Source organism: Oncorhynchus nerka, linkage group LG20, assembly GCF_034236695.1.
Source record: "Oncorhynchus nerka isolate Pitt River linkage group LG20, Oner_Uvic_2.0, whole genome shotgun sequence".
NCBI lineage: Eukaryota > Metazoa > Chordata > Actinopteri > Salmoniformes > Salmonidae > Oncorhynchus > Oncorhynchus nerka.
The window spans coordinates 92,587,144-92,599,636 of record NC_088415.1 but is presented as its reverse complement, the minus strand read 5'-3'; the positions used below and the strand labels follow the sequence as shown (position 1 = coordinate 92,599,636).

The 12,493-nt window shown below is 52.5% G+C and overlaps 1 protein-coding gene across 14 annotated transcripts in view; it reads right to left on the bottom strand.

Annotated features, from left to right (window-relative positions):
* Nucleotides 1-12,493, bottom strand: part of epb41l3b (erythrocyte membrane protein band 4.1-like 3b) — a 114,960-nt gene that overhangs the window by 40,092 nt on the left and 62,375 nt on the right. For all 14 annotated transcript variants that reach the window (XM_065005975.1, XM_065005970.1, XM_065005969.1 and 11 more), the window contains 2 exons: nt 9,569-9,744; nt 936-1,135 (listed from right to left, as the gene is read on the bottom strand). In XM_065005975.1, the coding sequence (XP_064862047.1) occupies nt 936-1,135; nt 9,569-9,744 (376 nt within the window). The remainder of the gene's footprint in view (nt 1-935; nt 1,136-9,568; nt 9,745-12,493) is intronic.

The following is a 12,493-nucleotide window of genomic DNA, read 5'->3' as shown; positions in this document are numbered from 1 at the left end:
TGTAACGTCCTTTGACAGTAATATAGATGTTGTAACGTCCTTTGACAGTAATATAGCTGTTGTAACGTCCTTTGACAGTAATATAGATGTTGTAACGTCCTTTGACAGTAATATAGATGTTGTAACGTCCTTTGACAGTAATATAGCTGTTGTAACGTCCTTTGACAGTAATATAGCTGTTGTAACGTCCTTTGACAGTAATATAGCTGTTGTAACGTCCTTTGACAGTAATATAGATGTTGTAACGTCCTTTGACAGTAATATAGCTGTTGTAACGTCCTTTGACAGTAATATAGCTGTTGTAACGTCCTTTGACAGTAATATAGCTGTTGTAACGTCCTTTGACAGTAATATAGATGTTGTAACGTCCTTTGACAGTAATATAGATGTTGTAACGTCCTTTGACAGTACTGACAGTGATAAAGCAACATCAGGGAGTAATGTCCATGGATAGACAGCCGTTTAGAATTCCGTCAATCTAGAGTTCTGTATATACAATAAATCACGATCAACGAACTAGCCGGCTATCTTTGATAAACAACCAGAAATAACTATTGACTAAAGCTAAACTTGTTTTTGTGTCAATTAGACCATGACCATTTCAAGCTTAACTTTCAAAAAAATATATATATATATATATATAATCTCAGAATATTTCCAAATATGTCTTCAAGTTAGCGGGCTAAATCATTGATATTGCTTCGTAGTACAACCTCTCCGGTTGTCATATAGAAACGGACTCAGAGCAAGGAGTCATGGAAGTTTATGGGATCTATTTTTCAGCTTGTAACTTCAACTCAGAGTTGCTAGGTCGCCCTGGATCAATCATATTGGTCCTATGCTAATGGAACTCTTTAAAATAAACCAAACTTCTAAGACTAACCCCATTGGCTAATATGAGGAAGGAGGAGGATGATGATGATGATGATGTTTACCTTGTTGTCGTGTCTGAGGGGGGTTGAGGGAACATTAGGATCTGACGTCTCTGTAGCGTCGGTCTGTCCCTCCTCTTCCTCGGCCTTCTCCTCTTCCGCCTTCTTCTCCGGCGTTACCGTGGTGATCAGGTCTCCAGCGGCGACAGTTTTGGCGGGCGTGGCTTCCCTCATCAGGGTGTCGTGGTTCTCTGTTACGGGCGCTGGTAGGAGGCACGGTGAGGGTTTATAGAGGAAACCAAACATTAGTTCTCTGTGTGGTACATCCTCAGGTAAGTCATGACCTTAGGGACTGATCTAGGATCTGCTTACTGTCCCAAACATTAGTTCTCTGTATGGTACATCCTCAGGTAAGTCATGACCTTAGGAACTGATCTAGGATCAGCTTACTGTCCCAAACATTAGTTCTCTGTGTGGTACATCCTCAGTTAAGTCATGACCTTAGGAACTGATCTAGGATCAGCTTACTGTCCCAAAATCCTAACCGTAACATTAGATATACCAAAGGGGCAGGGTGACTGCTTTGTTGTTGTTTAAGCTACACTTTTACATTAGTGGGGGTAGAACTCAAACTTCCAACACACCGACAGCCCCGAGGTACACAGCCCCGCGGTACACAGCACCGCGGTACACAGCCCCGCGGTACACAGCACCGAGGTACACAGCCCCGCGGTACACAGCACCGCGGTACACAGCACCGAGGTACACAGCCCCGCGGTACACAGCACCGCGGTACACAGCCCCGAGGTACACAGCACCGCGGTACACAGCCCCGCGGTACACAGCCCCGCGGTACACAGCCCAGCGGTACACAGCCCCGCGGTACACAGCACCGCGGTACACAGCCCCGCGGTACACAGCACCGAGGTACACAGCACCGCGGTACACAGCCCCGAGGTACACAGCCCAGCGGTACACAGCCCCGCGGTACACAGCCCCGAGGTACACAGCCCAGCGGTACACAGCCCCGCGGTACACAGCCCAGCGGTACACAGCCCCGCGGTACACAGCCCCGAGGTACACAGCCCAGCGGTACACAGCCCCGAGGTACACAGCCCAGCGGTACACAGCCCCGCGGTACACAGCACCGAGGTACACAGCCCCGCGGTACACAGCACCGAGGTACACAGCCCCGAGGTACACAGCCCCGCGGTACACAGCCCAGCGGTACACAGCCCCGCGGTACACAGCCCAGCGGTACACAGCCCCGCGGTACACAGCCCAGCGGTACACAGCCCCGCGGTACACAGCCCAGCGGTACACAGCCCCGCGGTACACAGCACCGAGGTACACAGCCCCGCGGTACACAGCACCGAGGTACACAGCCCAGCGGTACACAGCCCCGCGGTACACAGCACCGAGGTACACAGCCCCGCGGTACACAGGCCCGCGGTACACAGCACCGCGGTACACAGCACCGAGGTACACAGCCCCGCGGTACACAGCCCAGAGGTACACAGCCCCGAGGTACACAGCACAGCGGTACACAGCCCAGCGGTACACAGCCCCGCGGTACACAGCCCCGCGGTACACAGCCCAGCGGTACACAGCCCCGCGGTACACAGCCCCGAGGTACACAGCCCCGCGGTACACAGCACCGAGGTACACAGCCCAGCGGTACACAGCCCAGTGGTACACAGCCCCGCACACAGAACCGAGGTACACAGCCCAGCGGTACACAGCCCAGCGGCACACAGCCCAGCGGTACACAGCCCCGAGGCACAGCCCAGCGGTACACAGCCCAGCGGTACACAGCACCGAGGTACACAGCCCCGCGGTACACAGCACCGAGGTACACAGCCCAGCGGTACACAGCCCCGCGGTACACAGCACCGAGGTACACAGCCCCGCGGTACACAGGCCCGCGGTACACAGCACCGCGGTACACAGCACCGAGGTACACAGCCCCGCGGTACACAGCCCAGAGGTACACAGCCCCGAGGTACACAGCACAGCGGTACACAGCCCAGCGGTACACAGCCCCGCGGTACACAGCCCCGCGGTGTGACAGCCCAGCGGTACACAGCCCCGCGGTACACAGCCCCGAGGTACACAGCCCCGCGGTACACAGCACCGAGGTACACAGCCCAGCGGTACACAGCCCAGTGGTACACAGCCCCGCGGTACACAGAACCGAGGTACACAGCCCAGCGGTACACAGCCCAGCGGTACACAGCCCAGCGGTACACAGCCCCGAGGTACACAGCCCAGCGGTACACAGCCCAGCGGTACACACCCCCGAGGTACACAGCCCAGCGGTACACAGCCCCGCGGTACACAGCCCCGAGGTACACAGCCCGCGGTACACAGCCCCGCGGTACACAGCCCCGCGGTACACAGCACCGAGGTACACAGCACCGAGGTACACAGCACCGAGGTACACAGCCCAGCGGTACACAGCCCCGCGGTACACAGCACCGAGGTACACAGCCCCGCGGTACAGCCCCGCGGTACACAGCCCCGAGGTACACAGCCCAGAGGTACACAGCCCCGCGGTACACAGCCCCGAGGTACACAGCCCAGCGGTACACAGCCCAGCGGTACACAGCCCCGAGGTACACAGCCCCGCGGTGCACAGCCCCGCGGTACACAGCCCCGATGTACACAGCACAGCAGCCCAGGTACACAGCCCCGCGGTACACAGCCCAGCGGTACACAGCCCTGAGGTACACAGCCCGCGGTACACAGCACCGAGGCACAGCCCAGCGGTACACAGCCCAGCGGTACACAGCCCGGAGTTACACAGCCCAGCGGTACACAGCCCAGCGGTACACAGCCCAGCGGTACACAGCCCCGCGGTACACAGCCCCGAGGTACACAGCCCCGAGGTACACAGCCCCGCGGTACACAGCACCGAGGTACACAGCCCCGAGGTACACAGCCCAGCGGTACACAGCACCGAGGTACACAGCACCGAGGTACACAGCCCGAGGTACACAGCCCAGCGCACACAGCCCAGCGGTACACAGCACCGAGGTACACAGCCCCGAGGTACACAGCACCGAGGTACACAGCCCAGCGGTACACAGCACCGAGGTACACAGCCCAGAGGTACACAGCCCAGAGGTACACAGCCCCGCGGTACACAGCCCCGAGGTACACAGCACAGCGGTACACAGCCCAGCGGTACACAGCCCCGCGGTACACAGCCCCGAGGTACACAGCACAGCGGTACACAGCCCAGCGGTACACAGCCCCGAGGTACACAGCCCCGAGGTACACAGCCCCGAGGTACACAGCACCGAGGTACACAGCCCCGAGGTACACAGCCCAGCGGTACACAGCACCGAGGTACACAGCCCCGCGGTACACAGCCCCGAGGTACACAGCCCCGCGGTACACAGCCCCGCGGTACACAGCACCGAGGTACACAGCACCGAGGTACACAGCACCGAGGTACACAGCCCAGCGGTACACAGCCCCGCGGTACACAGCACCGAGGTACACAGCCCCGCGGTACACAGCCCCGCGGTACACAGCCCCGAGGTACACAGCCCAGAGGTACACAGCCCCGCGGTACACAGCCCCGAGGTACACAGCCCAGCGGTACACAGCCCAGCGGTACACAGCCCCGAGGTACACAGCCCCGCGGTACACAGCCCCGCGGTACACAGCCCCGATGTACACAGCACAGCGGTACACAGCCCAGCGGTACACAGCCCCGCGGTACACAGCCCAGCGGTACACAGCCCTGCGGTACACAGCCCCGAGGTACACAGCCCCGCGGTACACAGCACCGAGGTACACAGCCCAGCGGTACACAGCCCAGCGGTACACAGCCCGGAGTTACACAGCCCAGCGGTACACAGCCCAGCGGTACACAGCCCAGCGGTACACAGCCCCGCGGTACACAGCCCCGAGGTACACAGCCCCGAGGTACACAGCCCCGCGGTACACAGCACCGAGGTACACAGCCCCGAGGTACACAGCCCAGCGGTACACAGCACCGAGGTACACAGCACCGAGGTACACAGCCCCGAGGTACACAGCCCAGCGGTACACAGCCCAGCGGTACACAGCACCGAGGTACACAGCCCCGAGGTACACAGCACCGAGGTACACAGCCCAGCGGTACACAGCACCGAGGTACACAGCCCAGAGGTACACAGCCCAGAGGTACACAGCCCCGCGGTACACAGCCCCGAGGTACACAGCACAGCGGTACACAGCCCAGCGGTACACAGCCCCGCGGTACACAGCCCCGAGGTACACAGCACAGCGGTACACAGCCCAGCGGTACACAGCCCCGAGGTACACAGCCCCGAGGTGCACAGCCCCGAGGTACACAGCCCCGAGGTACACAGCCCAGCGGTACACAGCACCGAGGTACACAGCACCGAGGTACACAGCCCCGAGGTACACAGCACCGAGGTACACAGCACCGAGGTACACAGCCCAGCGGTACACAGCCCCGCGGTACACAGCACCGAGGTACACAGCCCCGCGGTACACAGCCCCGCGGTACACAGCCCAGAGGTACACAGCCCCGCGGTACACAGCCCCGAGGTACACAGCACAGCGGTACACAGCCCAGCGGTACACAGCCCCGAGGTACACAGCACAGCGGTACACAGCCCAGCGGTACACAGCCCAGCGGTACACAGCCCAGCGGTACACAGCCCCGAGGTACACAGCCCCGCGGTACACAGCACCGAGGTACACAGCCCAGCGGTACACAGCCCAGCGGTACACAGCCCAGCGGTACACAGCCCCGCGGTACACAGAACCGAGGTACACAGCCCAGCGGTACACAGCACCGAGGTACACAGCCCAGCGGTACACAGCCCAGCGGTACACAGCCCCGCGGTACACAGCCCCGCGGTACACAGCCCCGAGGTACACAGCCCCGAGGTACACAGCCCCGCGGTACACAGCACCGAGGTACACAGCCCCGAGGTACACAGCCCAGCGGTACACAGCACCGAGGTACACAGCCCCGAGGTACACAGCCCCGAGGTACACAGCACCGAGGTACACAGCCCAGCGGTACACAGCCCAGCGGTACACAGCACCGAGGTACACAGCCCCGAGGTACACAGCACCGAGGTACACAGCCCAGCGGTACACAGCACCGAGGTACACAGCACCGAGGTACACAGCACCGAGGTACACAGCCCAGCGGTACACAGCCCCGAGGTACACAGCACCGAGGTACACAGCACCGAGGTACACAGCATCGAGGTACACAGCATCGAGGTACACAGCATCATAAGTTCAACATTTACCTTCTGCTACCATTTCTGTCAAAACGGTCTAAAAACATACAGTTTTTAATTGCATACGAACGATACACCCAACACATGTGTTAGCTAGATTACTTGGAGAACCCGTCTAGAGCACCAGTAGACGGTAACAATATGTCTCTGGTACAGGCTAGTCAAGACGGACATAGATACAACACAGACCTGAACAACCCCTGCGACGGTCTGCAGTAGGATGTTGTAGCCTACTGCGTCTCCCTGGTACACTGCATGTAGTTAGATGTTAGTTAGATTACTTGTTGGTTATCACTGCATTGTCGGAACTAGAAGCACAAGCATTTCGCTACACTCGCATTAACATCTGCTAACCATGTGTATGTGACAAATAACGATTGGATTTGATTTGATTTGATAACGCACTGCAACTGCCTCTGCTTGGCAAACGCAGCGTTTCTCATTGGGAAATGAATGTCTTTCTGGTCGGTGTGATCGAAGCCTTACTGAAACACAGACTCCAAGACTATGACTGGGTTTAGCAACCTCTGGGTATCCCCCCGTTGTCCGTTGACTGAATCAATAGGTGGTTTAAACTAGCATAGCAGTTCATCTAAGAGACTCTATTTCAAGTATACAGCCTACTACTTAGAAGGAGGTAACGTACTGGGCATTGTGAACATTTAAACACAGTTCATGAATAAGTATATAGCCTCCACATTGACTCTGTACCGGTACCCCCTGTATATAGCCTCCACATTGACTCTGTACTGGTACCCCCTGTATATAGCCTCCACATTGACTCTGTACTGGTACCCCCTGTATATAGCCTCCACATTGACTCTTTACCGTAATACCCTGTATATAGCCTCCACATTGACTCTTTACCGTAATAACCTGTATATAGCCTCCACATCGACTCTGTACCGTAACACCCTGTATATAGCCTCCACATTGACTCTTTACCGGTACCCCCTGTATATAGCCTCCACATTGACTCTGTACCGGTACCCCCTGTATATAGCCTCCACATTGACTCTGTACCGGTACCCCCTGTATATAGCCTCCACATTGACTCTGTACCGGTACCCCCTGTATATAGCCTCCACATTGACTCTGTACCGTAACACCCTGTATATAGCATCCACATTGACTCTGTACCGGTACCCCCTGTATATAGCCTCCACATTGACTCTTTACCGTAACACCCTGTATATAGCCTCCACATTGACTCTGTACCGTAACACCCTGTATATAGCCTCCACATGGACTCTGTACCGTAACACCCTGTATATAGCCTCCACATTGACTCTGTACCGTAACACCCTGTATCTAGCCCCCACATTGACTCTGTACCGTAACACCCTGTATATAGCCTCCACATTGACTCTGTACCGTAACACCCTGTATATAGCCTCCACATTGACTCTGTACCGTAACACCCTGTATATAGCCTCCACATTGACTCTGTACCCCCTGTATATAGCCTCCACATTGACTCTTTACCGTAACACCCTGTATATAGCCTCCACATTGACTCTGTTCCGTAACACCCTGTATATAGCCTCCACATTGACTCTTTACCGGTACCCCCTGTATATAGCCTCCACATTGACTCTGTACCGTAACACCCTGTATATAGCATCCACATTGACTCTGTACCGGTACCCCCTGTATATAGCCTCCACATTGACTCTTTACCGTAACACCCTATATATAGCCTCCACATTGACTCTGTACCGTAACACCCTGTATATAGCCTCCACATTGACTCTGTACCCCCTGTATATAGCCTCCACATTGACTCTTTACCGGTACCCCCTGTATATAGCCTCCACATTGACTCTGTACCGGTACCCCCTGTATATAGCCTCCACATTGACTCTGTACCGGTACCCCCTGTATATAGCCTCCACATGACTCTGTACCGGTACCCCCTGTATATAGCCTCCACATTGACTCTTTACCGTAACACCCTGTATATAGCCTCCACATCGACTCTGTACCGTAACACCCTGTATATAGCCTCCACATTGACTCTTTACCGGTACCCCCTGTATATAGCCTCCACATTGACTCTGTACCGGTACCCCCTGTATATAGCCTCCACATTGACTCTGTACCGGTACCCCCTGTATATAGCCTCCACATTGACTCTGTACCGGTACCCCCTGTATATAGCCTCCACATTGACTCTGTACCGTAACACCCTGTATATAGCATCCACATTGACTCTGTACCGGTACCCCCTGTATATAGCCTCCACATTGACTCTTTACCGTAACACCCTGTATATAGCCTCCACATTGACTCTGTACCGGTACCCCCTGTATATAGCCTCCACATTGACTCTTTACCGTAACACCCTGTATATAGCCTCCACATTGACTCTGTACCGTAACACCCTGTATATAGCCTCCACATTGACTCTGTACCGTAACACCCTGTATATAGCCTCCACATTGACTCTTTACCGTAACACCCTGTATATAGCCTCCACATTGACTCTGTACCGTAACACCCTGTATATAGCCTCCACATTGACTCTGTACCGGTACCCCCTGTATATAGCCTCCACATTGACTCTGTACCGGTACCCCCTGTATATAGCCTCCACATTGACTCTGTACCGTAACACCCTGTATCTAGCCCCCACATTGACTCTGTACCGTAACACCCTGTATATAGCCTCCACATTGACTCTGTACCGTAACACCCTGTATATAGCCTCCACATTGACTCTGTACCGTAACACCCTGTATATAGCCTCCACATTGACTCTGTACCCCCTGTATATAGCCTCCACATTGACTCTTTACCGTAACACCCTGTATATAGCCTCCACATTGACTCTGTTCCGTAACACCCTGTATATAGCCTCCACATTGACTCTTTACCGGTACCCCCTGTATATAGCCTCCACATTGACTCTGTACCGGTACCCCCTGTATATAGCCTCCACATTGACTCTGTACCGTAACACCCTGTATATAGCATCCACATTGACTCTGTACCGGTACCCCCTGTATATAGCCTCCACATTGACTCTTTACCGTAACACCCTGTATATAGCCTCCACATTGACTCTGTACCGTAACACCCTGTATATAGCCTCCACATTGATTCTGTACCGGCACCCCCTGTATACTGCCTCCACATTGACTCTGTACCCGCACCCCCTGTATATAGCCTCCACATGACTCTGTACCGGTACCCCCTGTATATAGCCTCCACATTGACTCTGTACCGGTACCCCCTGTATATAGCCTCCACATTGACTCTGTACCGGTACCCCCTGTATATAGCCTCCACATGACTCTGTACCGGTACCCCCTGTATATAGCCTCCACATTGACTCTGTACCGGTACCCCCTGTATATAGCCTCCACATTGACTCTGTACCGGTACCCCCTGTATATAGCCTCCACATGAACTCTGTACCTCCGTCCAGGCTGCGCGACATGGTGTAGCGTTTGGAGGAGGAGCGTTCGAAGATGGGCGCGGCCCTGATGATCTGAGAGGAGACTCTCCGGGTCTGAGCCTGGGTTCTACCGCTGTAGCGGAACTTAGAACCAAGACCTAGGAACTTCTTCGGGGGGGCCTCTGGAGACACCAACCTGACAGAGGAGAAAAAGAGTTAGACTAAATTCAACAATTATGTGATAAAAAATAAATTAAAAAAATCTCTATATTTTACAATAATAATAATAAGTTTAATTTACAGTACATCAAAACAGATCTCAGACATGTAACCCAATTTGATTTAAAATAATTTTAAAAATGTAAAATCATTTTGGGGCGGCAGGGTAGCCTAGTGGTTAGAGCGTAGGACTAGTAACCGGATAAGAGCGTCTGCTAAATGACTTAAATGTAAATGTATGTTCAAACCCCCTGAGCTGACAAGGTACAAATCTGTCGTTCTGCCCCTGAACAGGCAGTTAACAGGCCGTCATTGAAAATAAGAATTTGTTCTTAACTGACCTGACTAGTTAAATAAAAGGTAAAATAAAAAAGTTACTATAATAAAATAAAATACATTTTGTCTGTTCTTAAAGGGATACATTTATCTGGAGATAAAAATCACTTCGCTCGTTACATTTTACAGTAAAGATCTGATTAAAGATAAGTTTTCATTTTTTTTTTTTTTATAATGTTCTGCGGTGTTGCCTTCAGAAAGTATATACACACCGTCGACCTTCGACCTTATGTTGTGTTACAGCCTGAATTTAAAATGGAGATTTTGTGTCACTGGCCTACAACACTGTCGGATTCGACATTAAAGACATGCTAGATCAGACGCATAGTATATTAATAAGGAGTGAAAGAGACTGGGTCTCTGTAGAAAGACAGATAGCTGTGGTGTTGAGTGGACAAGAGGAGAGCAACGTGTTGATACAGGGGAGAGACAGATGGACCTCTGTGGATTAGGTGAAGGAGGGGTTGAGGTCAGGAGGTGAGGACAGCGATGTGTTGATAGAGGGGAGACAGATGGACATCTGTGGATTAGGTGAAGGAGGGGTTGAGGTCAGGAGGTGAGGACAGCGATGTGTTGATAGAGGGGAGACAGATGGACATCTGTGGATTAGGTGAAGGAGGGGTTGAGGTCAGGAGGTGAGGACAGCGATGTGTTGATAGAGGGGAGACAGATGGACATCTGTGGATTAGGTGAAGGAGGGGTTGAGGTCAGGAGGTGAGGACAGAGATGTGTTGATACAGGGGAGACAGATGGACATCTGTGGATTAGGTGAAGGAGGGGTTGAGGTCAGGAGGTGAGGACAGCGATGTGTTGATAGAGGGGAGACAGATGGACATCTGTGGATTAGGTGAAGGAGGGGTTGAGGTCAGGAGGTGAGGACAGAGATGTGTTGATACAGGGGAGAGACAGATGGACCTCTGTGGATTAGGTGAAGGAGGGGTTGAGGTGAGGACAGAGATGTGTTGATAGAGGGGAGACAGATGGACCTCTGTGGATTAGGTGAAGGAGGGGTTGAGGTGAGGACAGACAGATGGACCTCTGTATTAGGGAGTAATAAATGTTTGGTATCTGTTGAGGACAGACACTCTTAAGACAGGTGTGTTGATAGAGGGAGACCCTCTGTGGATTAGGTGAAGGAGGGGTCTTTACTCTCTTCCTGTAGAACCATAAAATGCAAGGATTGGAGAGAAAGAGAAGGGTCTTAAGTGGGATATATATATATATATATATATAGATAGATGGGAGAAATGTTGAGTCTGAATACAGCTGTATAGAACCTTTGGGAAGAATTAAACTTGGTTAAAGCTTCTCTAGTGTGAGTTATTTACTCTGAAAAACAAGAACCCGAACACATACACCCCATAATGTCAAAGTGGAATTAGGTTCTTACACATTTTTTTTTATAAATGAAAAGCTGAACTGTATTGAGTCAATCAGTATTCAACCTCTTTGTTATGGCCTAAATGAGTTAATGAGTAAAAATATGTGCTTAAGAATTCACATAATACGTTGCATGGATTCAATCGGTGTCATTTTTTGAATGACTACTTCATCTTTGTACCCCACACATACACATAAGGTCCCTCAGTGGAGAAGTGAATTTCAAACACAAAGACCAGGGAGGTTTTGCATTGCCATTTCCGATGCCTCTGACAGAAGGGGATCTGATAATGCCGTTTTACGGGCTCCTAACCAACTGTGTCATTTTGTTTGTTTTTTTCCGCTTTTGTAACTTATTTTGTACGTAATGTTTCTGGAAATAGCTTCTGGTCATCAGAACTGGACAAAGATTTTTTTCTTTAATGAGGCCAATATAAGGATATACTGCTTTGTCAAGACAAGGCCCAAATACCAGTCATCAGCGTTAAGAAAAGACAGAGGAAAGGGGGGAGGAGGGCGAGGTGAAAGTAAGAATTGACTCTCAAAGGACTTTACAACAGCTATATTACTGTAAACCACCACTTCCCTCCGTTTTATTGGCCAACTTCCGTCATTGGAAAACAGACTGGACGATCTTCGATTAAGACTCTCCTACCAACAAGACATTAAAACCTGTAATATCTTATGTTTCACCCAGACGTGGCTGAACGACAACACGGATAATATAGGAGCTGGCTGGCTTCTCCGTGCATCGGCAGGACAAAGCAGCTACGTCTGTGTGTCTATTGGTCAATAACAGCTACGTCTGGTAAGACAAGGGAGGGGGTGTGTGTCTATTGGTCAATAACAGCTACGTCTGGACAAGGGAGGGGGTAAGACGAGGGAGAGGGAGTGTGTGTCTATTGGTCAATAACAGCTACGTCTGGTAAGACGAGGGAGGGGGTGTGTCTATTGGTCAATAACAGCTACATCTGGTAAGACAAGGGAGGGGGTGTGTGTCTATTGGTCAA